Source organism: Nuphar pumila, chromosome 3, assembly GCF_984573655.1.
Source record: "Nuphar pumila chromosome 3, dmNupPumi1.hap1.1, whole genome shotgun sequence".
Classification (NCBI taxonomy): Eukaryota; Viridiplantae; Streptophyta; class Magnoliopsida; order Nymphaeales; family Nymphaeaceae; genus Nuphar; species Nuphar pumila.
In genome coordinates this window covers 122,828,733-122,855,325 of record NC_143251.1, presented here as the reverse complement: position 1 = coordinate 122,855,325, position 26,593 = coordinate 122,828,733, and the positions used below count along the sequence as shown (strand labels likewise).

General features: G+C 38.3%; 1 protein-coding gene across 6 annotated transcripts in view; it reads left to right on the top strand.

Moving 5' to 3' along the window:
- The first annotated feature begins 383 nt into the window (after positions 1–383).
- The window catches only part of LOC149843577 (protein EXECUTER 2, chloroplastic-like), a 53,297-nt gene continuing 27,087 nt past the window's right edge, over positions 384–26,593 (top strand). For all 6 annotated transcript variants that reach the window (XR_016430904.1, XR_016430905.1, XR_016430903.1 and 3 more), the window contains exons 1-6: positions 384–861; positions 1,409–1,525; positions 1,614–1,679; positions 18,682–18,788; positions 18,864–18,945; positions 19,121–19,813. Coding sequence is in view for 3 of the 6 variants with exons in the window: in XM_089999926.1 (XP_089856052.1) it covers positions 583–861; positions 1,409–1,525; positions 1,614–1,679; positions 18,682–18,788; positions 18,864–18,945; positions 19,121–19,813 (1,344 nt within the window). In the remaining 3 variants the exon portion in view is untranslated. The remainder of the gene's footprint in view (positions 862–1,408; positions 1,526–1,613; positions 1,680–18,681; positions 18,789–18,863; positions 18,946–19,120; positions 19,814–26,593) is intronic.

The window sequence follows — 26,593 nt, the reverse complement described above, 5'->3', positions numbered from 1 at the left end:
GAATTTACATTTCAATATTATCCTAAGATCCGTTTTTGAAAATAATTCATAGAATGTGGATCAAAAGATTCAAAACCCAATCTGGGTATGATCCATTTTCACCCTAGTACTCGGTGGCTCTCTTTTTTCCACAAGCCTGATAATCTGTTCCGTTAATTCCCTTCTGCCTCTAATACTGCAAAGGTATAACAAAAAGATCCTATCTTCTGACATATAATGTGTTGATCCTAGCCGTCCAACTGATGCATCTGGACGGCTAGGATTACTCCACATTGAGGTGACAATGTGGATTTATCTAGTTGTTGGTTGAACGGCTAGGATTAAACGTGGATGGATCCTTGACGATGATGGGATCCGCCCTCAAGATGTAGACCTTCTGGGAAAAGGAATAATCTGGATAAGTTGGAAGAATCTAAAACAAGGGTGCCTGAGGTCCTGCATAATATTCCATTCTCCCCGCGCGTGCTTATCGATTTTGCGAGGATAGATGTTGTGGTAAGAAACTCAAGGATAACAAGGACCAAGGGATATCGTCGTCGACCATCAGAAGGGGAAGAAGAAGAGAAGAGTAACGAAGAAAGCATGGTGGGACTCGTCACTGGTGCGGCAACGAGTAGGTGGTCTTCTCTTTCTGTCGTGGGATACCACTCTTGTGGTGGCAGATCTTTGGGGAAGAGGGAGTTGCGCACCATCTTGGGTGGTTCATTGTGGAATTCGAAGGAGAGAAGGCTGCTGAGCAGCGGTTCTGCGAGGAGGCGATTGAGGTGTCGCTGCAACTCTGCTTCAGAGTGGGATTGGAACTCGTGGACCCGCCATTTCTCTGAGATCGACCAATCTGAGAGCTATTCCTCGCTTCTCAAGGTTCAAACCAATCTCTCTCTCTCTCTGGGTTTTGCTTTTCCTTTTTTTCCTGGTTTTAAGCTTTAGTTTGGGAATATAAACATTCCCCATTGGAAGAAACTGGCGAATTTTAGGGCTACCCATCTCTTCTTTTTCATGTTTTAAGCTTACCCATTATGATAAATTGACAAATTTGGCGATACCCATCACTTCTTTTCCCTTTTTCAAGCATACCCATCATTCTGTTTCATGGATGACATGATGCATATGGAATAAGTTGCTTGGATGATTCAGCAATGATAGAAAGGTTGCAAGGAAATTAAAGGGATAAGCATGGTAACTACAGTTGAGGAAAGTAAGCTCTTTTCCCAGTGAGCTTCGTAAGTTAGTTTACCTCTTGGCAATAAGACTAGTTGTTCTCCTTGTTTTTATAGATTAGTTAGTTTGAAGAAACGTGCGAAGGAGACGAGAGAATAGGTGTTTTGAACACAACTGAAGTTGTAAGCAGATACTTATCTCCGATAGTAATGAAAAGAATAGAGAAGTTGAACTACTTGTATGTTTTCAGTTTCAACTCGAGGATGCTATCGAGAAGGAGGACTTTCAGGAAGCTGCAAAGTTGAAGAAGGCCATTACTGAAGCACAATCAAAGGATACTGTGTCTGATATCATGTCCCAATTGAAGGTGATACAACGACTTTACTAGATTACTTTTATGTTGTTGTGTACACAGTGCATATGTAACAGCTATCTAACCTGTGATTCCTTCACAGAAAGCTGTGCATGAGGAGCAGTACCATGACGCATCCAAAATTTGTGATCTTACTGGCAGTGGGCTGGTAATTTTCTACTACTAATGTGAACGTGCTTCATTGTTCTTCTTGTGGCCTAAAATGTATTTATTGTTAATTAACATGATGTCGCATAGACTTTTAACTATTTTCACACCCTCTCTTATTTAAGATTCAGAACTATACGATAATGTGATGCATTGAACTTGTGTTCTGTAATGGTACCTTGGTTTATATTTGGTTGAATATGCACTATTCTGCTCTTCTTTTACTGTGGTTGTTACTTCATCAATGACCATGATTGAGTTCTTGCTGGCATCGATGGCATTTTAATATCTAGCCAGCTGTGCTCATATCACTGCAAAAGTGAACTTCCCCTGTTTGTGATCTGATTACTGTAATCAAATACAAGAAGAGTGTGCACAATATAAAAGCTACTAAGTGCTACACAATATACAAGAGAGTGCACAAATACAAAAGCCACTAAGGCAATACAAAAGGCCACTAAGGGAAAATACAAGATCACAATAGGATAAACAAGCACAAGCCACTAATGGGCAAGAGAACACACATTAAAAGTAAATATTTATTGATTAAAATGCTTAAGAGAAACATATTTTAAAATGGGAAGGAACCCATACACACACACACTTGATGAAGAGGACAAAAGCATGTCTAACAGTTAGTTAACAGCAGGTCAAACTAGCTGTTACACTAGCCATTATGCCCAACTGTTAGTAGTGTAGCAACTAGTTTTAAACAAGATAAAATATATATTATATAATACCATTATATGTATTATATAATATATGCGCAAAGGATATACATATATGTATATACATGTATATATGTATACACATATATACATACATATACATACATGTATATACATACATGTACTTGTATGTACATATATGTATATAAGGAAAATACATTAAATATTAACACTCCCCCTCAAACTTACGGTGATATCATCGAAAGTTTGTCAAGGAAAAACTAAAACCGAGGAGAAGGGAGCGCTTTGGTAAAGAAGTCGGTCAACTGATATTACGAAGTAACATATGGTAGTGTGCTAGCTTTCTTTAAGTATTCTTCACGAAGATAGTGGTAATTCATCTCAATGTGTTTAGTTCTTTCATGAAAGGTATGATTGCCAGCTATATAGATAGCACTCTTGTTGTCACAATACAATTTTAAGTGTGTCTGCATGTGAACCCCCATATATTCAAGCAATCTTCTCAACCACACAATCTCTGATGTCGTAGTCACTATGGGTATTCCACCTCCGTTGATGATAAAAATATTTTTTGTTGTTTCTTGCACTTCCACGACACTAATGAATCACCTAAAAAAATACAAAAGCTAATGGTTGAGCGTCTGACATTAGCATCTCCCCCCAATCTGAATCATAGGAAGTAATTAAGTCAAGAGAGGAGGTGGAAGATAACAAGTCCTTTAGAAATATGTATCTAATAATCCTTATCACAACTCTCATATGCATCGTGGTGGGAGAATGTTGAAACTAACGTACAATATGAACTGCATGAGATATATCAGATCGAGTAATGGATAAGTATGTGAGCACTCCAATCATTTACCGATAAGGAGTGGGAACCTTTAGATAGAGGTGGGTGATGGGTCTCATGGCCCACGGGCCTGCCCGACCTAGCACACCACGGGTCGGGCTTGAGCCGAACCAGGATTTTGACCTGAATCGTTCAGTGTATATATAACATAAAATATATATTTTATATATAATATAATATATATTATATATGATATCATACATAGTTGTCAGAGACGAGTACGAGGTACTGGTGCGGGTACGCGAAGCCCTCAAAAGTTTCGAGCACGTTTTGATTGAAACGAGTTTCTCAAAAATGTTGGTACGAGTTTCTAATAAGCATTGGTATGAGGTTCTGGTATGTGATTTTCTTAACATTGGTACGAGTTTCTAATGAAATTGATATGAGTTTTTAGAAATTAGACCTCATCATTTACCTTGTAAGAATAATAACATCTTATATATTGAGATAAAAGAAAAGCTAAGAACAAGAGCAAAAGAACCAACTTTAATAATAAAATAATCACATAAATTTGCCATGTATAGCTATAACAATGGGCTAATGTCTCAAGTTATATGAAAAATATTGAAAGCAAAGTGTTTTAAGACAATAATCAAATAAAAAAACATGGAATATCAAACTAAATACAAAAGAACTGGAAGCAAGATGACATGAAGATTTTCAATGTCAAAACTTCAAGTGCGTATCATCTATGACTGCATAAACCCCTTTCCCTTTGAGTTGTTAGATTGGCCAATTAGTTCCTTTCCTTGGTTTGGAATTCTGCTTTCACCTTTTTGATTTGTCCTTGCTTCAATTTGTATACCGACATTTCTTCTAAAGAAAAGCCTATCTCTAAGCCCACCACCTTGTTCATTAGGGATTATGGAACCAAGGTATTGCTGGCCACTACCTGCAAGAATTTCTTATGTATCATCAGAACTTTCTTCAACTAAGTTGGTCATACACATCTCATCTAACTTAACAATAACATAATCAATAGCAGGATACTCTTGATTAATGTCCCAATTTTTGTAAGGCCCATGCTTGTAATTTTCTTTAAATTGAGAAATCAGCCTTAAGTTTGAATGGATAAATACTAAGTCATCGGCATGTGATGCATTCAACCTATTTCTCTTGATGTTCTGAATAAAACTATGTGTACTCCAATTTCTTTCTGCTGATGATGTAGAAATAGGTTGCGACAAAACTTTTATATCTACTTGGTTGAGTTGAGGTACATCAAGACCATGATAGTCCCACCAATCAAGAACACTCATTCTTGGATCATTTGTATCGTTTATTGCATCGACTATTCAAAATCGAACTCTTCTATTTGCAAAATCCAAATATTGAAACCTAACAATATAAATAATTGCATCATCTCAAAGAATCCTCTTTAATGCTTTCATAGCATTATTCATAATGACAAATTCCTACATCTTTGCCTCTTTTAGTTCCCATGAGGTGCCATGATAAGTATTCTTGCAAAAAGAGCACTCCCATGTCTTAGTACCACCAGAAGATTTTCCTTCGGTTTGAATAACTTTCACAAACTTCCATAATGGCAATCTTGTTTCTTGCTCTGAAACTACTTGACCATCATCTGCTTCTAGAACTGAATCACTGAATTCATAAACACTTTGGTATGGAAACTCATGCTCCTCTTCAATTGTGTAATTGTCTTCTTCCATGATCCTGTAAAACTAATTGAAAATAATAGCAAATATTAGATCATTCATGCACATAAAATAAAAAACACTAAATAAATATATAACCATGAAATTTCTTTTATTTATCAAAAAGACATTGCAACAACTAGAAAGCTATGTCACATGGGTGCGGGTGCGGGGATTCGGCACTTCCAAAAAATCCGGGTGCGGGGGTGCGGTAGGGGCAAAAATGTAATATATATATATATATAAGGGGGGTCCGGGGGTTCCCCCGACGCGGGTCCGTCTGTCGGATCAGTTCTCGATACAGATCCAGGTTCTCCAGACCAGACCCAGACCTGGAACCCAAATGGGTCTGGGTGGGAGCCCGGGTCAGGACCGACTCAATGAGATCCGGGTAGACTGATCCACCCAAAATGGGTTTGGATCGGGTCTCTCATTGGGTCAGAATACTCGATCTGACCTCGGTAATGAAATCACTTAAAACTTAAAGTTCGGTTTCTGAGAAACCGAAAGATTAGTTTCTCAAAAATCAAAAGTCACCAGAAAAGGGCAAAAGCCCCTTCGGCCTCCTAGTTACTAGGAAAATCGTTGGTGAAGCTATCGATGAAATGGCGACGCCCGACGAAAGAAACTCTCTGCTTGCCTGCGACGGCAGCCAGATTGCTGGCCAGAGCCAAAAAACACCAAGTGCTGAAACCCCAGCGAAGAACCCAACTGATGCATGGGTTTGGGGTTTCGGCCAACAGTATCAGTCCGGTGACAGCGAAAATCTAACGACCATCCATAGCAGCCAACGACGCAGGCAAGGCCGACAGTGATCCACGACAAAAAACCCCTTCCAACGAAGGGCATTGGCCACCCGATCCTGCTGACAGAAACCGAAAGTGCCACTTGCGAACGGTGGTACTCCAACTCTGCCACCGACAGCGGTGAGGCCGCCGACGATTGTTGGCCCCCTCATCTCCCCGACGAAAGCCACAATGGCTTAAGGGTATAGCTTTTTTTATTGTGCATTCCACCGACAGCCAAAAAAAATGGACCGAAATGAACCTGGGTGCGGTCAACGCACCCAGGGTCGGGTTGACTGCACCTGGTGCCGCACCCGCACTCGCGTCGACGCGGGTGCGGCACCCTGCTAGTTGAATCCCTGTTACATAGCTAGAAAGTTTGGAGCATGGATAAATTCAAATCATTGTGACAACACTTATAGCCCACAATTAGAAAATCATAATAGAAAAGGGCTATATAAGAGGGTTACATAAGCTTAGTATTGGAACAACCAAATTGTAATAGGGTTGCATAAGCATGTATATGTAAGTTTCAACATCATTTAGCTTCCTTACTTCGCATGCCCATAAACATCTTGAGCCTATGAAAGCAAAATCTAGAATAACTACACACAGAGAGAGAGAGAGAGAGAGAGAGAGAGAGAGAGAGAGAGAGAGAGAGAGAGAGAGAGAGAGAGAGAGAGAGAGAGAGAGAGAGAGAGATCTGTGTACAACCAGCATCAATCATGCATTTCAAGGTCACAAATTTAAGTTTCAACATCATTTGGCTTCCTTACTTCGCATGCCCATAAACATCTTGAGTCTATAAGGGCAAAATCTGGAATAACTACAACAAGTGTTCTTAGAGGGAGGGAGAGAGAGAGTTTTGTATCAGCACCAACAAATCAAACTCGAGTTCTTCTTCTTCCTTCCATCAAGGTGCAACTTTGAAGGACTTTGAGCCTCCAACAGTCCAACGTTCTTAAGCTTCCTTTTGTCTTCTTTTTTGTGTAATTGGTTTTAGTCTTTCAGTGTAATGCCCCAAATTTCAAACTTGCGAACCTTTTCAGAAAAACAAGCAAGAGACTAAAAATATCTCTTTCCTTCAGAGTTTGTTTATGAAATCAGCGGAAGACTATTCTTTTGTTAAATTCAGAAAGGCAAGCTGACAACTTTGGGCGCGTTAGCTAAAAGAACCAAAACGCACAAACCATGCTACTTGCAAGACACTTGGAAAAGCCACTTCCATTAAAAGAAGTTTTGCAAATAGTACAAAATTTGGATATCCCAAGGAAAATCCGTTACAAAACCCAAAACGTCCAAGACGCGAGCTAAGAGCAGGAAGAAGAAAATCTTGAAGCCATCGTGCCATCGCCCGTGGTGTACCTAGTCATCACCTGTACCCATAGAATGGGTTAGTTTCGCGAAAAACTAGTAGGTGCACAAGAGAGTTTACAGGAAACTGAATTATATACATTTAATTCAGTATGATAAGCAGTTTAAAGCAGATATGCAGTTAAACAGGTAAACAGTGCAAACGGGTAAGTAGTGCAAGCGAGTAAGTAGTGCAAGCGAGTAAGTAGTGCAAGCGCGTAAGTAGTGCAAGCGAGTCTCACGACCCAACAACCAGTGTGAACAAACTTTATGTTTTGATATTACTGGCCTGCGGGTACGCGCAGGCAAAACGTAGAAACAACTTAGACTAGTTCGGGCGTCTGTTATTCTATGTATTTTCAATAACCCAAATAATTAGTTGAGTCCGCTCCTAAAGGGACGGCTTTAGCCGAGAGAGGATTTCTCAAAGGTAGGTAAACAGTGCCACAAATACATCCAACTTCTGCAAAAGTGTTGAGCTAACTATTGTAGCCCCTTTCCCCTAACTCCAATGACTGGGGAGGTCGGATCATTGCCCGTGGGGTGGTTGTTAACAACCTGTCCATTGGAGTTTTGTACCGCTCTGTCCTCTCCCTTGACAGACAACAAGAAGTGGATGGGTGCGTTAGGGGTTGCTTAACTAACGAATCATCCTATGCTGTGGTCTTTAAACCACTTGAGTATCTTGCTTGTGAAGGCGAATCAGTCACCATTTAAGCGATTACAACATTGTGCATTTAGCACTATTCGAGGTCGCACGACCATCTCATCCGATCATCGCAGTACTAGCGTGTAGCGCACGACTACAAGTACTCTAGGATGAAAGGGGTATAGCTCCTCAATAGGAGCCTCAACAAAAGTGTTTCACAAAGATATAATATTTCTCAAACGTTACTTTTGACATTCTTTATCTTTTGAAACAACCAGCAGCTTTTGCCAACATTTGGCATGCGATTTTCTAGAATCTCATCCGCTATCGGGGTATCTACATGCCTCGCATGACTCGATACCGGCCTCGATAGACGAGATACAAGTTTCTCAATAGAATCCCTGCTAAGAAGTTCGCTCGAACCTCAACTCGTTTGCAGGACTGCGTACTCGAAGAGCCAGGATCCTTGCGAGGTATCCCCCTCCTTAGATGAGGATGTAACACTAGCTCCCAACTCAACTCTCGTCGCAAGAGAGAGAGTGGTGAATGAGCCTTGCATCCTCCACGAGGATGCCTTTAAGGCATACGCAAAGAGCGAAAACCTCCGCGTCATCTGCAATAGCAAGGCAGTAACAACACATATGCAAAAGCAAGAGTTTAGGCGCAAAGCGCGACGACAAAGTAAAGACGGTAAGCAGAAGTGCAACGAAAAACCTTAGCGCAACGCACAACGGCAAGTAAAAACTGTAAGCAGGAGTACAACGCAAAACCTCGACGCGATGCGTGACGGCAAGTAAAGACTGACAGAAGGTAAAAGACACGACAGAAAGTAAAGGGCAAGGATCGCGAAACCGCGTCCTTGAGTTAAGTGCATACCCGTATAAATAAATAAATAAATATATATATATATATATTTGTATATATAAATATATTTATTTAATGGTCATTTTAGTTTAATTGAACTTAATTCAATTATTCAAGTCCTCCATGCAATCTTCCCCTACCTCGAAGAGTTGCAAGCTTGCTGCCGTCTGCGGGTGTAAACAATTAATGGCTCGGGTCGCGGAGTGCGAGCGGAATCCGTCGTAGCTGCAAATATGCGATATTAACGTGCAACCAAGACAAAAGCAAAAAACAAGGAGAAGACTCAACTTCTCTGATACATAGGGCTGGGGCAGGGCCGAACGACTCTTGCTGCCAAAAGAACAGGTGCAGGGGCCATCGGCCCCTACTGGAAATTTAAAAAGGCAGGGGGCCATCGGCCCCTGCTGGAAAAGTACAAAGGGCAGGGGCCGATGGCCCCTACTGGAATAGCAAAAAAGGGCAGGGGCCGATGGCCCCTGCTAGAATAGTAAAAAGGGGCAAGGGCTGATGGCCCCTGCCAGGAAAATGAGTAGAGAGAAAGAGAGGCGCAGGGGCCAACAACCCCCCTGCGGCTTTTGGGAGAGGAGGCAGGGGCCAAAGGCCCTTGTCGATTTGCTTAACAGGGAAACGAGACAGGGGCCTTTGGCCCCTGTCGGTTTCTTAGAGGAACAGGGAGTGGAGCCCCCCCCCCCTGTCAACCAGAGGTGATGGCAGGGGGCTTTGATCCCCTGTCGACCCACCATGGATAGTGGCAGGGGAGGGAGAGACCCCCTGTTGGCAAAACAGGAGGGACAGGGGGAGCGGAGCCCCCTGTCGACAAGCCAAACGAGAAGGAAGAGAGGGGGAAAGGAGAGAAAACATGAGAAAAAGAGAAAAACCGTACTTGGTGGTCGTCGGCAGCGTCGGAGGGAGTCGCTGGTGGTGGTGGTTCGTCGATGGTCGCCTGCGTCGCTCCCGACAGTAGGAGAGCCGAGAGAGATGCAGGGAGGAGACGAGAGAGAATCGGGGGGCGAAGAGTGCAGAGAGCGACGAGAGAGGGTCGGTGAGGGAGCGTGAGGGTGAGAGAGAAGAGACGAGAGAGCAAAGAGGGGAAAGGGAGGTTTCGAGAACCTCCCCCCCTTTGCCTCGCTGTCTTTAAGAGACAGTGAGGGAGGCGGTGCCTCAGTTGGGTCCGGGTTCGGATCCGGATCCGACCCGAATCCAGTCATTTAAATTTTTTTTTGATTGTTACATTCAGAGTTGGAACTTAGAATCTTAGATGAAAGAGGAAACAACTCTTCTTGTTTAGTATGTTACTATATAATATGACAATTACCATATTGAGAGGGACAATCTTTATGTAATGCATTATAATGAGTCAATGATCGCCACCAAGCCCACCACCATGCAATGAAACTGTGTTTGGTACTCGTTTCACCTACTTAAGAGACACATTTCCTATTTACTTAGAGATGGGTTTCTTATGCAACAGAAACCAGTCTCATATATTTATGGGACGAGAATTTATGGTTTCTGAAACTAGTTTTGTACCCGTACCTGATACTAGTATCACTGAAACGTCAAACACAAGGCTTAGAGGCGTATCATTGCAACTATGATATAATATGCCCAACCCAGCCCGATTAGGCTCACGGGCTTAACAGGCGGGCCGTGGGCTAGGGTTTTCCCGACGGGCTGACCCAAACCAGGCTTTTGGCCTGGTCTATCAATTGATGGGCCGGGCCGGCTAGGTCAACAACATGGTCAACCCGGTCCATTAGCGAGTGGGCTGGCCTGTTGCCCACCCCTACCTTTAAGGTATTTCATTATCAATCTTCATTTTTGCATTGATAACTTTTGTAGTGTCCACTTTCTTTTCCTCATAAATTCTTGACCTATCAATAATCTCTGTATCCAACTTCATTTGCGTTAGTAAATATCCACTAGAAAAATAAGTTGCTTTAATTTCTAGGAAAATTTTAAGAAATTCAAGGTCAGTCATTTCAAAATTTTCTTTACTAACACTTTTAATATAACTAACCCCCTGAGTCCCTACTTATCTCCTCCAACGATGATCATGTCATCAACATAGAGAAGTAATACCACAATACCTGCATCAAATGCCTTAACAAACATTGCAATTGTCACGAAAACGATGTGAAAACCAAGATACTCCAAACCAAAATCCAAATGCCAAACCAAAAAGCATTTTGATACAAACAAGACACATTAAAACAAATACAATACAAATAATGTGAATGAATGATTTCATTAAGAATGAACATTAAAAATACAAAAAAAAAATACATAAAGACCTCACTACAATATACTCTCAAAGACTTAAAAAATACCTAAAACTACCCATCACTCTCTCACTTTACAATGTACACACCCATCCCTATTTATAGGGAAGGAGAGGAAAGGAAAAGAAGGGAAGAACCCTTCTAGCCGTTGGAGAGGATCCAACGGCTAGAAATCTAATCGTTGGACCCTCTCCAATGGTTATATAAAGGCAATATTGGTTGACTTAGTCAACCCAACTTGACTATTATATATAATATATATTTTATATAAATAACAATGTATATATACATATATATTATATATAAATGTATATATATATATATATAAGATTACATCCATCTTAACACTCTCAAACCTACAGTGACTCGCTGTAAGTTTAAAATTACAAAGAAGAACATCATTACGTAGAATGTCTTCATAGACTTCACAAAGTTCTTTCATTTGGTGCTTCTTTAAAGGGTGTTCAATCATACACTCCATTACTCAGAGGATCTTCAATATCACCAATGCTTGAAAAAAACTTGCAAGTAGATCTAACACAAGCAATCTAACAAGAAATAACTATACTTATATAAATTATGGAGGGAGGATGGTCAAACACACAAACATACAATATGTAGAAAATATTTAATAAGTCAATTTAACATTTTCAAAATCGTAATAATTGATTTTGAAGAGTCATTAACTTCAAACATGTTAGTCATTCACAAACTCGACTTAATAGATAATCAAAAGTTCTTAATTCACAAGAGACTATAATAGAATAATGTTAAAAGAGATGCAAACAATGAAAGTTATTTTATGTAAATCATGCACATATATATCTATCACAAAAGGTCACATTAATGCATATCAACTATAATGAAATAACAAAAGATGCAAAAACAATATTACTAAGGGCTTTCAAGATCCTAATCACAAAAAGACACAAGCACAAATCAATGCCACTAAGGGCTTGCAAGATCACAATCACAATGTGCACAAGCACAAGTCCACTATGGGACAATACAATAATAGCCAACAAAAGGCAACACAAGAAGGTAAAACATATATTTTATTGAGTGAATGCTTGAGCTAAAAAGCATAAAAGAATAGGGGGGAACACACCCCTATATATACTTAAAAGGAGAGAAGAGGAGGCCATTGAGAGCTCCCAACGGTCGTATTTTTTATTGTTGGGATACCAATGGCTCTACAAAATTACATTTGAAAAAATAAAAAATAAAACAAGTAAAAAATAATAGTTTAATAAACAGTTTTATTACAAGTGAAATGACTAAAATGCTCCTATAAGGCATTGACCTATATAACTATATATATGAATATATGTATGTATATATAGTATATACATACATGTATACATATATTTTAACATTCTCCCTCAAATCCCATATATATAATATCTTTGCAAAAAAATTCAGAACTGCATTGTTACTGAAATGGGTAGGGCATTAGTCTTTATTAAGAACATGTTGGATTCAAATTCTGCTTTTTGGGCCTTTTTTCACTGAGAATTTTTAGTATGTATAGAATTTTTTCAATAATAATAATCAAAAGACACATTTTAGCTTAATGGTAGGTCCCTTGGTTAACGTGAAGGAGGCCGGTGGATCAAATCCCTCCTACGTAATTTTTTTTTAATAAATCTTGTTTAGGCTCGGCTCGAGCTCAGAACTGAGCTGAGTTCAGACAACGCCTTACAAGCTTGGCTTTGAGCTCAAGCCGAGCTTGGACATAGTGATTTTGATCCTAGCCGAGTTCAAACTGCCCAGGCTCAATTCGAACTCGGCTCGTGTGCATCCCTAGTTGGGAGCTCCGAATAGTCATATTTCTTACCGTTGGGAGCCCCAACGACTCTATGGTCATTTTGACCATAGAGCCCCCAATGGATCTACAAAATTACATTTAAAAAAATAAAAGATAAAGCAAGTAAAAAATAACTATTTAATAAACAATTTTATTACAAGTGAAATGACTAAAATGCCCCTTAGGTCATTGACCTATATAACTATATATATGAATATATGTATGTATAATATAAGTCTATACATACATGTATAAATATATTTTAACAATCAACATCATCGTTATCATGAAGAAATAAATCATAAAGGATTATAAACTATGTCACACGGACTCGGCTCCAAGGTCGCCGCACCCGCGTCGACACGCACCGACACGGGTGCGGCTCGAACTCGGTCAACCCGACCCTGGGTGTGGTCAACGCACCCAGGGTCATTTTGGTCCATTTTTTGGAATTTTTTTTTTTTGAAATTTTCTGGGCTACAGCTGTAAGGAAAAAAACCCATCACAACTAAAAAACCTGTACACTTTCAAGTTTTAAGTACAGAATGGGCACAACTTAAGTTTTTGTGGTTTTTTCCTGTATGAAGAAAGTGAATTATTACAGTGTATGAAGAAAGTGCCCAAAAGTGAATTATTCCTGTTTGAAGAAAGTGTACATAATGCCTTCACAACTCATCACCTGTCCTCTAATGGGCACAACTTTGACCGAGTCTTATATATATATATATATATTTTTAATATATATATATATATATAGCCGAGTCCCCGTGTCCAAAATTTTTTAAATTGCGCCGCACCCGTGTCGCACCCGCACCCGTACCCATGTGACATAGATTATAAATCATTTTCAACCAGCAAAAGATACAAGAAATGATTTTCATCATTTAATTAAGAGAGTCAAATACACAAAGATAAATTACATTTTGAAAGCAATATCAATCATACAAGTAAAAAGGTTACTTATGGACCAATTTTAAGAGGTAACAATAAACAAACTTTCAAGAGCCCATGCTTAGAAACAACGAAAATACAAAGAGGGGTCCCAATGAGGATCCACATAAATACAATAGGAGTGCACAAGAACTAGTTTGTCAAAAGTAATACAAAGTGAGATCAATCTCAAGAGCAGTCAAATGCTCACAATAGCCACTATGGACGTACACAATATAACACACAAGAGATTTTACTAATGAAATGCTTAGAAAGACGTTAATTAAACTTACACAAATTATGCATGACAATCAATCATGGAATAACTCATGCAACTAAAGCATATACAATGCAAAAATGCATGAAAATAATCATTTCTCGTAAAAGAGCAAATGAGTTTAGAAAAATTACGAAGAGATTTAAAAAATCTCATACATCATAATTAATGTATTTTGCAAATCAAAATACTAGTTTGACTGACCATCATAAACAATCACCTCACTAGACCTCTAATTCTCAAAAATCATGTGTATCAACGACTAGAACAAGAGCATAAACATAATGTCACTAAAGGGCCAAAGACACACGAAGGTATGTATAAAATCTCTTATCTACATATAATGATACTCAAAACAAGTGTATCAATGACTAGAACAAGAGCATAATCACAATGCCAACAATGGGCTAAAATCGTACACGAAGGTATGAACAAACATCTCTTGTCTACATATAATGACACTTAGATAAGAGACATAACAAAGAGAAGATACTCGAGGTAAGAAAGCTTGTAATGAAAACACACTAATGTTACCAATAAAAATATCAATTTTAACAATCTTTCAAAACACCCTGGTTTTAAAAATATATAGCCATCATAGATAACCAAAATTATAAGCATTTGTAACAATAACAATGGCCAAAACAACAAATGATTGATACAACACATTCAGATGCAGATGCAGAGATCAAACAAATGTTAGTTAGAGCCGAACCATAAGTTGACAATCTAGATTGACATAAAATGAGGTGCACTCAACTCACCCCAACAAACATCTTTAAATAAAAAGGGCAACATGGATCAAGAGGCCAATCAACTATCAATCAGATCCAAGACTAGTGTCAACACGAAACTCATAAACTTTGATAATTTAGATTGAGTTTTCTTAAGAGCATTAAGTTCAAATCCCATAGCTTCATTCCAATAAGGATATTGTTTGGCGTCATTATAATGAGATGGTTCATAGAAGGAGTTAAGGGCTATTAAGCATGTTCTAAAATTTGGAGAGAATGAGTCATAGGATACAAATCTATTTGGTGCTTTAGAAATACAATTTGATTTTCTATGTGAAAACTCTTCTAAAGATGTGTTTTGAGAGAATTTGTCTAGTGCACATTGGATGATTACCTTCTTCTCGTCTAGTATGTACGTGTATTGCTTGGTATATTTAAATTTTCATGTTGACTATTATCTTTACCATTAAGAGAATGTTCATTTTGATTAGCATCATTATCAAAGGACTCAAGGACCTCAATAAAATTAGACTCATTATTTCATGGTAATAAATCAAATAAAAAGGAGTAATCAATGTTTTCTCTTGATTCTTTACTCTCAAAACCATTTTCATTTTCATTTTCAAGAAAAGTAACATCCTTTGAAATATAAAGCTTGTTATTTATCGGATCAAAACATCGGTATCATTTTTTATTTTCTCCATAGTTTAAGAAAACACACTGAATGGCTTTTGGAGAAAGCTTATCATTTTTATGAGTAAGAACATAACACTTACAACCAAAGATTCTTAGTCTTTTAAAATCCGGAGTCATTTTAAAGAGTTGTTCAAATGTAGAAACATTGTTTAATGAAGTTGAAGGAGTTCTATTAATTAAGTAAGTTGAAGCTAGGACGACTTCAACCCAAAATGTTTTTGGAATATTTTTGGAAATTAAAAGGGTCTTAGTTGTTTCTATTATATGCTTATGTTTTCTTTCCGCTAAACCTTTTTGTTGCGAAGTTTTAGGGCAAGACCTTTGTTGTCAAATTTTATTTTATTTTAAGTAATTCTGAAAATCATTAGACATGTATTCTCCTCCCGAATTCGATCTTAAAATAGAGAGATTACTTAAGAATTGATTCTTAATTATTGCATGAAATTCTTTAAAGAAAGCGAACACATTGGATTTATGATTTGGGAAATCAATCCATGTGTATCTAGTGAAATCATCAACAAAAATCACTTAATATGAGAAGCCACCTTTTGATATGATGGGTGAGGGACCCCATACATCCGAATGGACTAATTCAAAAGGTCATGTAGACACAAAATTTCTTTGAAGAAATGGAATCACTTTCATTTTTTCAAAAATACAATCTTTACAAGCTGTCTTTTTTATTATATGTATTTCCCCAAAAAGCGAAAAGAGACATCTTTGAAAAACTAGGGTGGCTAAGTCTCTTATGCCAAACATCAATGCTTTTGTCATTTACAAAATTACAAAATGACTTAGGTGAAAGAGTAAAAAAAATCATAAAATAAAGATCACCTCTCCTATGGCCTTGCTCAATCAACTTTCCTGACTGGAGATTTTGCACGGTGCAATCTTTAGGTGAAAAAGAAACTTTGCAACCATGATCGAAAATTTGAGAGACGGAAAATAAATTTAAATTTATTTTTGGAACCACCCTTATTTTTGAGAATATTTTAAATCAAGAGTTCCAATACTTTCAATTTTAAAAAAGTCTCATTGGCCGTTGAAACATAAGATGAGGAAAAGTTAGAATAAACTTTAGAAAGAATATTTTTATGTGGTGTCATATGAAAAGAAGCACTGAAATTAAGAATCTACATACCTGGAGGATATGATGACGTTGTGATGGCGGCACCTGAAGTTGAAGATGACTTGATAAGATGTTGGAGTGCTTCCGAAATTTAATTGAGTATCTTTAATATCTCCTCCATTTATGTTTGTATCTTCTTTCTTCGTCGTAACTTCACCAGCGGAAGCCACTTTACCCTTAAGCTTAGGACATTATATCTTCGTCATTTATGTTTGGAGTCCTAGTTTGTATCTTTAATATGTCACAGTTCATTACAATGATGACAAGTAACACCCTTTCTATAACCACTATTATAGTTGGATCCATTTTCATAGTTATTAGTTTTTGCAAAGTGAGGAGGTTTATAGGTTTTTACATTTGATCCCGACCTAGTAACGGCCAAAATATCATCATTCTTATGGGTCATGCCAAGACGAGTTTCTTCTTAGCATATTTTGGCAAGAGCATCTTCGATGGGCATAGCCTTGCTCCTATGAAGAAGAGATGCTCTTGTTCAAATTCCGGTCTTAGATCATGAAGGAATTAAAAAAAGTGTTATTTTTCAACTTGCTCTCTTCTCATTTCAGTGTTTTCGGGAGCCACCCATTTAGGCTCAAGAAGAGCTAATTTGTCCCAAAGAGGGGACAAAACACTAAAATAATCGGGGACACTCATGTCCTCTTGTTTAGTGGATCTAATTTTAGCTTGACAAAAATATTGTTTAGATAAATTCTTTTGGGTATACATACCCTTAAGGAAGAACCAAGCTTCATTGGCTCTTCTAAACTTAATAATGTTAGCACAAATTTTTATGTCAACATTGTTCATAAACCACGCCAAAATCTTAGCGTGGTTACTTTCTCAATCTTCTACCTTTGCACGCCAAAATCTTAGTGTGGTGACTTTCCCAATCTTCTACCTTTGCTTGATAATCATAAATGGCTTTAAAGCGGTCTTCCCCATAAGAGATTTTTCATCACCTTCTTCGATTTTGGTGAGCTTCATCGATGGTTCAAGAGAGGTCCCCATCACGAAGTTCCAAAGTTTCTTCCCTCTAAGATGGTTCTCCATAACCGACGCCAACATCAAATAATTTGAACTATTGAGCTTGAAGGAGAGCTTCACCCTTCATTCGTGCTCCATGTTGAAGAAGAAGATAGAGATGGAGAAAGAGAAAGTATCTTGGTCATGATCTTTAAGTGACACAAAAGAAATCTTCCAAGATAAAAAAGAACCCAAATGGCTCTGATATCATGTAATGAAATAAGCGAAAATACAAATAACAAGTGAAAATCACTTATAAGTCTAACAATGGACAATAACCAAGAAGAGTACACAAGCACTTTAAGTATAAACACATAAACCCACAAAGGGATAATGCCAAAAGGCAAAAAAGAGAAATATTATTAAGAGAGAGAGAACAAATATACAAATGAGGGGGGAACACCCCCTTTATATACACAAACAAGGAGAGAGAGGGAGACCTTGGGGCTCCCACACATGTAGTCGTTGGGGACCCCGACTCCATATGTGGGGTCCCCAAGGGTTCCAAAAAGTAAAAATAAAAAAGTAAAAAATAAAAAAATAAAAATAAAACAAAAAGATAAGTTGTTTTAATAAACAACTTATATTACATGTGAAAAAACCAAAATACCCCTATCGGGTATTTTGGAAATACTGATATATATATATATATATATATATATATATATATATATATATATATATATATATATATATATTTAACACATGTATACGACCCAGGGTCATCGTCAGTGTGTGGTCACCTACCACCTCTATCAGTGAGCTTGTCTTTGCATCCTGTGTCAAGTGAAACTGACTACTACAACATATGCAATGGCAATGAATTTTGAAGGGTTGGATGCAAGATAGTAGCTGAGGGCTTTCAATGGTGATGGGTTAGATTCAGTCCTGCCTTTATTAGGTGACAGATTCACATATAATCTAGTGCTTTCTTTAAAGAGTGTGGTGCAGTGACTTGTTGTAATCAGTAAAAGTGCCATTTTGCTAGTCTTTAACACTAAAGTGAGAATTAAGTTGTGGATGTATTTTAATTAGCAATATCAAAACTTTGGTGCACTTTTAAAAGAATAAAAAGATTTGGTGCAATTTGGAAGAATCTGAAGGCTTAGTTGTCATTCTAAAATGTTCTCTAATTTACAACTGTTCTACATCTTTAAGTTCTCAGTTCATGAATTTATTTATTCTTATCATTTAGTACCCATATGAAATCATGCAGTCATTGTATAATTTTGGATTTTAAATAGTTATAAGTGTGTTTTTGCTTCTTTTTTATGCAGTTAGGTTGGTGGGTTGGCCGGTCGAAGGATCCTGATGATCCGTTTGGAAGAGTAGTGCAAATAACCCCTGCTTTAGGTAGATTTTTGGCAAGGATTTACAGTCCAAGGTAATGTTTTAAATTCTGATGTTGAAATGGAAATTGTTAGCCAAGTTTCTTAATGGTGATTGTCATTTATGTCAGACAATTAATGTCGGGATCTCCTGGTACTCCATTGTTTGAAATATTTGTCATGAAAGATGCTGATGAAAGATATATAAAGCAGGTAATCTTCATTATTAACTAAAACAACATTTAGATTTAGTGGTTGTCAATATGATTGTGCATAGTTTGATCTGTGATACATGGATTTCTTTTTTTCTTCTTTTCCCCTTTGTTTTTATTCATGTGGTGGGTCATGATCCTTAGTTCTTGTTTTGATAGTTATCATCCTTATGCAGGCGGTAGTCTTGCAGCAGGCATCTAAAGGAAGTGCGACAGTCTCTGCAGTCTCATCATCAAAAGCACTTGATGCATCAATGTCTGATTCTCAAAAATCATCCAAAGATACATTGCTGAATGAATGTGATGCTGAAAAAAGTGATGAGAAGAAAGTAAACACCATGGATATCACTGAAGAAGCATTAAGCAGTGTTATTGATTTCCTCAAGGATCGAATACCAGATTTAAAGGTAAAGGTTATGAAAGTCAGTGTGACAGATGAGATCAAGGAAGATAGCAACCTTCTCGAGCAGCTAATGGAGGATGATGTTGATAATACTATCGAAGCCGAAATTTCTGGAGATGAGGCTGACATTTTCGATGATAATCAGAGTGAAAGCATGTCTGATGAGAGTGATACTGATACAATGGAAGAGGGGAAGGATATCAATGTAAAGCTTGTAATCGGTGGGGTCCTTCAGAACCAGAAAGAAGAGACTGTTTCTAAGGCTCCTATACGAATTCCAGCAAATATAGAAAATATGGAGAAAGATTCCTTCTTACTAAATATTTGTGGAACCACTACAGAGAACATTGTTGTGAATGAACCACCTAAAGTTAAAGTTGCTACAGTTGCAGCTCAAGCAGCTTCAGACCTCATGCCTCTTGATGTTGCCAAGGCACTTTGGGGTGTGAATAAAGCTTCTCTAAAGGTAAACCTCATTATTTTTAAGTCATGAAACTTTTGTTGTCTATTTGGACAAAATAATGAGATTTCTCTCCCTGGAAGTTGTTAACACATGTTATGAATCACCTAGTAGCTATTTGTCGATATCTATGCACATGGGAATATGTGGCATGCCTTAGCATATGCAACATAAGCAGTCACTGAAAGAAAAATTGCATCAACACTAATGGAAATAAATAGAAAAGAAAATAAGAATAAACAATTGTAAAGTGTGTACCAATGAGATGGTTGAACTGTCACAGACTCACAATAACCCATTTATAGCATAGACAACATTGTCAACAACATACATATACAATAGCGTAAAAAATGTTTTATATTGTGTTGCTAACAGTTAAAAGTGAAGTCTTGTCATAATCCAGACAATGTTCTTGATTTTAGGGAAATTTTCAAATACCCCCAAATTTTTCGGCCTAATTCATCGGCACACCAAGCATTTCAGAGTTTGTAAATGCCCACCAAAGTTTTTACTTTGGTTAATTAAATGACCCCAATCATAAACTAACGTTGGGTTGTTCTTGGGTTAACCCTAATTCATGTTCTGAAGTTACCATTTTACCCCTATAACTGGTGAAGTAAAATTATTAGTTTACTCTTATTCTATAAGTATGAATAAAGTAAGTTTGACCGTTCGTAGGGCTGTCAACTAAATGTACTTAGTAAAATAATCATTGACTATGTCACAGGGATTCAGCCAGAAAGGTGCCGCACCCACGTCAACGCGACACGGGTGTGGGTGCGGCACCCAGTGCAGTCAACCCGACCCTAGGTGCGGTCAACGCACCCAGGGTCATTTTGGTCCATTTTTTGGATTTTTTTTTTATTTTGCCCTATGAAATGGGCTACGGAATTTAAAAAAAAATCTTGGGGGGGGGGCGCTGCCCCCTATAACCCCCCGCCCGCTGACCGCGCTGGGGGGAACCCCCAGACTCCCCTTCTCTCTCTCTATATATATATATATACATACATATATATATATATATATATATATATATATATATATATATATTTTGCCACACCCCCGCACCCAAGGTTTTTGAAAGTGCCGCACCCCCGCACCCATGTGACATAGATTATTGATTACAATGATACCTGAACCCTTGACCTCCCCAACAAGAAACATGACTCTAACCACTACACCATAAAATCGTTGTTAGTTATTTTCAGAAAAAAATTATATAAAGCTTAAAGTGAAATAAGCCAATCAACCTAGGGGTATTAACGGGTCGGGTTTGGTTCAGACCCAGGTGGAAGCAGACTCAAACCTCATTTGAGATGATGATACTAGGTCTGGACCCAGGTCTAATCGGACCCACCATAAGAGAAGCCATACTCAGATCCTATAAAGATTACATGAACCAGACCCAGATCATACCTAGTAACTTGAGTTTAGGTTCGAATATTTATCGGGTCAGCTAATGAGGAACCAAACAGGCCTAGTTGTGCTATTAGTGGGTCGAGTAATTGTTGGGTTGATTTAGGGGTGTCAATGGGTCAGGTTTGACGAACCCAACCCATACCAAACCCTATAGGGTTAGGGTTTGGTGATAAATAAAAAGGCCCAATTAAAATTCGGGTTGGACCTGAAGGATCCGATTAATATATGGAGCCGATATGGTTTGTGAAATTTCATACCAGACCTGGGCTTGACCCAAGTTTCGATTAAGATCCACAAATTTTCAATGTAAAAGTAATAAAAAATATTATTTTACCAGGCATGGTCTGGGTCTGGTTCATGTAATCTTTATAGGATCCGAGTATGGTTTCTCTTATGGTGGGTCTGATTAGACCTGGGTCCAAACCCGATATCATCATATCAAATGAGGTTTGGGTTTGGTTCCACCTGGGTCTGAACCAAACCCGACCCATTGACACTGTAAGAAAATGAGAACCTCCAAGTCACCAAAGTGGATACACAAAAGAGCTACAATAAGATCCACAAAAACACCAAGATGAACTCACAAAGAACTATAAATAGGCTCACACACAAAACCCACTCTATGGGCACACAACACTCACAAGTATAAAAAAATTTGTTTTATTCAAGTGGAATCCATGAAAGAAGCATACATTTAAGAGGGGCTTTGCCCTATATTTATACACAATGAGGAGAGGACTCATAGAGAGTCGTCGGGCCCCCAACGACTCTAAATAGAGCTGTTGGGAGCCCAACGACTCCCTATGTTGACTAGTTCAAAACCAAAAAGTAATAAACCTAAAAAATCTAATATGTATATATATATACATATAAATATATATATATATATATATGCACATTTATTTTTAACACTCCCTCTCAAACTTACGGTTGGATAACCAAAATTGTCTATGAGAAAATGAAATCTAGGATCTGCAAGAGGTTTGGTGAAGAAATCCGTCAGTTGATATTCTGAAGTAATGTAAGGAAGATCAATAGTGTCGTGTAGAAATTTCTCTCGAACATAGTGGCAATCCATCTCAATGTGTTTGGTTCATTCGTGAAAGGTTCGGTTGCTAGCAATGTTGTAATACGCATGATTTTATCGAATAGATAAGCTCGAATTATTATTTTTAATTTCGATTCCAATTGGATCTGGGATGCATTGTATTGCGGATCATTGCATCGAAGTTGTATGGGCCAGGGTATAATTGGGTGGATCCATAGTAACTTTGGATCCATAGTTTCACCTCATGGTATTGAAGAGAAAAGATTTGGATCCTGAATCCAGATTGGCGTATATGAGCCCATGGATTTAATAGATCGAGGATCCATACCACATCAAAACCCATTAGAGATATTTTAAAGCTTGTAATAATTTGAATCCTCAGATGTATCCAAGCTGCACAATTGTAGGGACCCATTAAAGATTTGGGTCGAGGGTCACGAGTGTGGCCAAACCGAAACCGTACCCAATTGGGAGTATAAAAATATATATATATATATATATATATATATATATATATATATATATATATATATACATCTAGATCTGATGTTGGACCCATATGGGCCCAAATGCATGGGGTTCATGGGTTGCAGACCCGGTCGAACAGAGCCCGCACCCCATTGGTGCATTAAGTAAAGAAAAAAAAACACACACACACATTTGGACCCGGGTCGGATCCGGAACCTGATCCGACCCGGATCTGCCAACCTGTTAGGGTTAAAACTCGCATGGCCAGGGGTTTCTTTTAAAACTCCCCCCCCCCCCCCTCTGCGCCACTCTCCTTCTTCCTCCCTCTGCTAGGGTTTCCTAATCCGCGCCCTCTCGCACCCTTAAAATAACGCAAGGGCGAGGGGAGGCCCTGTGCTCTTCCTCTCTTGTCTCTCTCTCGGCTCTGCACTCCCTGCGTGCGACTGAGCCAGCGCTGGATCTTCTCTCTCTCGGCGTGCGATGTTGGTCGATGGCAGTGTCGCCTCCCTCTCGCCGTCGATGTCGTCGCCAGCGACCTCCCAACAACCCGAGCCGCTGTCCTCTACAACCTCCCTGCAACTTTTCCCCTTTGCGAGCTCTGGTGACATCGCCACCACCTTCGTTTTCCCTTTCTTCAGCAGCACCACCCGACAACGACTCTCCTCTCGTTCCCTTCCATTCTCACATTTGTCGGTGAACAGGAGTTCGGCTGCACCCAGATTCACGGCAGAACAAGAGGGGAAATCATCAAACAAGGTAGGATTTGCTGTTGTTTTCCTTGTTTGGTATGTCATGGTTCGAGCATGCTGTGTGGGTGGCCAAAAATCCCTAACGGAAAAAGAGGATTTCGGGTTTATGGTGCCGAAAATCCCAAATCGATTGAGTTGGGGATTTCGGATACCAGAAAGAGGGGTTCAATCGAGCTAATGCCTTCCATGTTGAGATTTTGTGTAAGTCAATAATATGATAGATGACACCGTGTATTAAATCAATGCTAGGTTTAGATTAATCGTGTGTTTTGGTATGTGGTAATCTATGTTGAAACCCCAGTCCTTTGAATTTGATTGGGTATAACTGCATTGTTCGTTTGATATCATTTTTCTGTTTAAATGTTGTTACCTGTGAGCATGACCATATAACAGTAACACTCAGGTGCACTAAGTCTTTGGAAAAAAAATCAAAGGATAGGAAAAAAAATATAGGGAACTTAATCCGGGCCGACAAGAGAAGGGAATCTGACCTGTATCTTCATTTGTATTTATGTAGGTCTGGTGGGTTATTTTTTTTGTATCAGTTTCTCTAACAGAAACAGTTTGTGTCACTATATGCCTTGTAGATTCAACCTTTGCATGCTCTAGCTTTGGATGCAGTGTTAGCTCTACCATTTACTAATATGTATGCTTAACAGGGAAATTCGGTCATGGTATTGTCTCAGTTCTGATAGGGTAGGGGTGAGTGTTGTTATTAATATTAGGGGTTGAACTGGCATCGTTCTATACATAGTAACTTATACAGACTGCTCCTGACAGAAAAATCATTGGTTATCATATTACACTTTATGCTGTGGAAAAAAAAAGGATTAGTCATTGGCATAGCTTGTCTGCGATATTCAAATATATATATATATATATATATATACCTCTGCATACTGAATTCTGCTAATAAAAGGGAATTTACTTTGGAATGATTACCAGTGGGACATATTGTGGTTATTCGTTGCTAATTAGTTCGATGTATAATTTGCTGCAATTCAGATGAACCATAGTGGTGCAATATTTCTATTTAAATGTCATGATAGCAGAATTTTGTTGCCTTTTCTATGTAATTAAGCAACAATAAGTTCTTTGATATATGTGTGCTAAGTGTGGCTCTGAAAATGTAGACTTCTCTTAATTGTTGATTCCTGTAAAATGGTCATACTAGCTATACTATTATTGGACCTCAAAGGAGGATCAATGTTAATCTATTTTGTTGTTTTATCATAGGATTCTGAAAAATTTAGTTTGACTAGCCCTGTACGTGATATCAGTGATCTCTGTTAAATGAAATCTATAGGTTCACAACATCATGTGATAGGATTAGGAATCAACATGCTTATTTTATGGGATCGTTAAAATTGTTTGGAAATGGATTGAAAGATTTGCTATTTCTGAATATACATACCTGGTAATCTGTTGTGGGAAAAATCTTGGAAGTAGGTATACATGAGAATCTAGTTGGATTCATGTTAAGTTGAAATTTAAGTTAACATTTACCTGCATATTCAGTTGATATGCAAATTCCTATTTAGATGCCTATAGGTGGATGCTCGGTTCCATATGAAGTTGCATATTAGTTAGATGCTCAATGCCTATGTAATTGCATAGTAAGTGTATGTTCAATTTCGTACAAAGTTGCATATCAAGTTGATATTCAATTTTATATACTAAGTTGCATAATTTAGTATGTTCAAATGCATATTTCTTAAAATATTCAAAATGCCATTAAGTGTATATCTTTTAGAATGTTCAAATGCGAATGTGTTGGAAGAAAGGTATCTAGTTGTATTACCAAATCTCTAAGATTACAGTGCATGCTCAATAAAGGACACCAACTGTGTCTCTGCTTGTTTGGCAGAGATTTTAGTTCATGCCACCCTGTGTTGGGATGTCACAAGTCAAAACTTAATGGTACGTGGTGTAAATTTGCTATTGAAGAATAAATAAATAATAATAATGATGATGAATGATGATCTGGTAACCGAACCTATGGGTCGGTTTGTTGTAGACATATGAATGTCAGGCTAGTGTGTTGTGGGTCATGCATAGACCATCAAAGTTATGATGTGAATTCACATGAAACAACAACAACAACTACGCCTTCATCCCAAAACAATTGGGGTCGGCGATATGAACCAACAAAGAAAATCATTATGGGTCTTCCACATGAATCCTTCTCCTCCATTCATTTCTATCCAATGCCATGTCCTCGGTGAGGTTCAAAGCATTCATATCCTTTCTTATCACCTCCATCCATGTCTTCCTAGGCCTACCCCGACCTCTTTTAACTAATATATTTTCCCATTTCTCCATCCTTCTAACTGGAGCATCATTAGGCCTTCGTCGAATATGTCCAAACCACCGTAAACGATTCTCTCTCATCTTATTTTCAATGGGTGCAACGCCTACCTTCTTACGTATCTCCTCGTTTTGAATCTTATCTTTTATTGTATTTCCACACATCCATCTCAGCATACGCATCTCAGCTACACTCATTTTTTGAATATGATGTCTCTTGGCAGCCCAACATTCCGTACTATATAGTAAAGCGGGCCTAATAGTCGTCCTATAAAACTTTCCCTTCAACCGCAATGACATTCTACGATCGCACAACACTCCAGTTGCACTCTTCCATTTCATCCACCCAACCTTTATCCTATGATTTATATCTCCATCAATTTTTCCATACTTTTGAATGATAGATCCCAAATATTTGAAAGAATCATCCACCGGTATTTCGTGCTCACCAAGCTTCACTACACTCCCATCACTACTTCGTTGCTTACTAAATCGACATTCCATGTATTCTGTCTTACTCTTACTCAACTTAAAACCTCTTGCTTCCAATGTCTGTCTCCATAATTCTAACTTAGCATTAACCCCAGCTCTAGACTCATCAATCAAAACAATATCATCAGCAAACAACATACACCACGACACATTTTCTTGAATTGATCTCGTAAGCTCATCCATCACTATAGCAAATAGGAAAGGGCTTAAAGCAGATCCTTGATGTAACCCAACCGTTATAGGAAAATTGGTTGTCACCCCTCCACAAGTGCGGACATTGGTTACTACTCCTTCATACATATC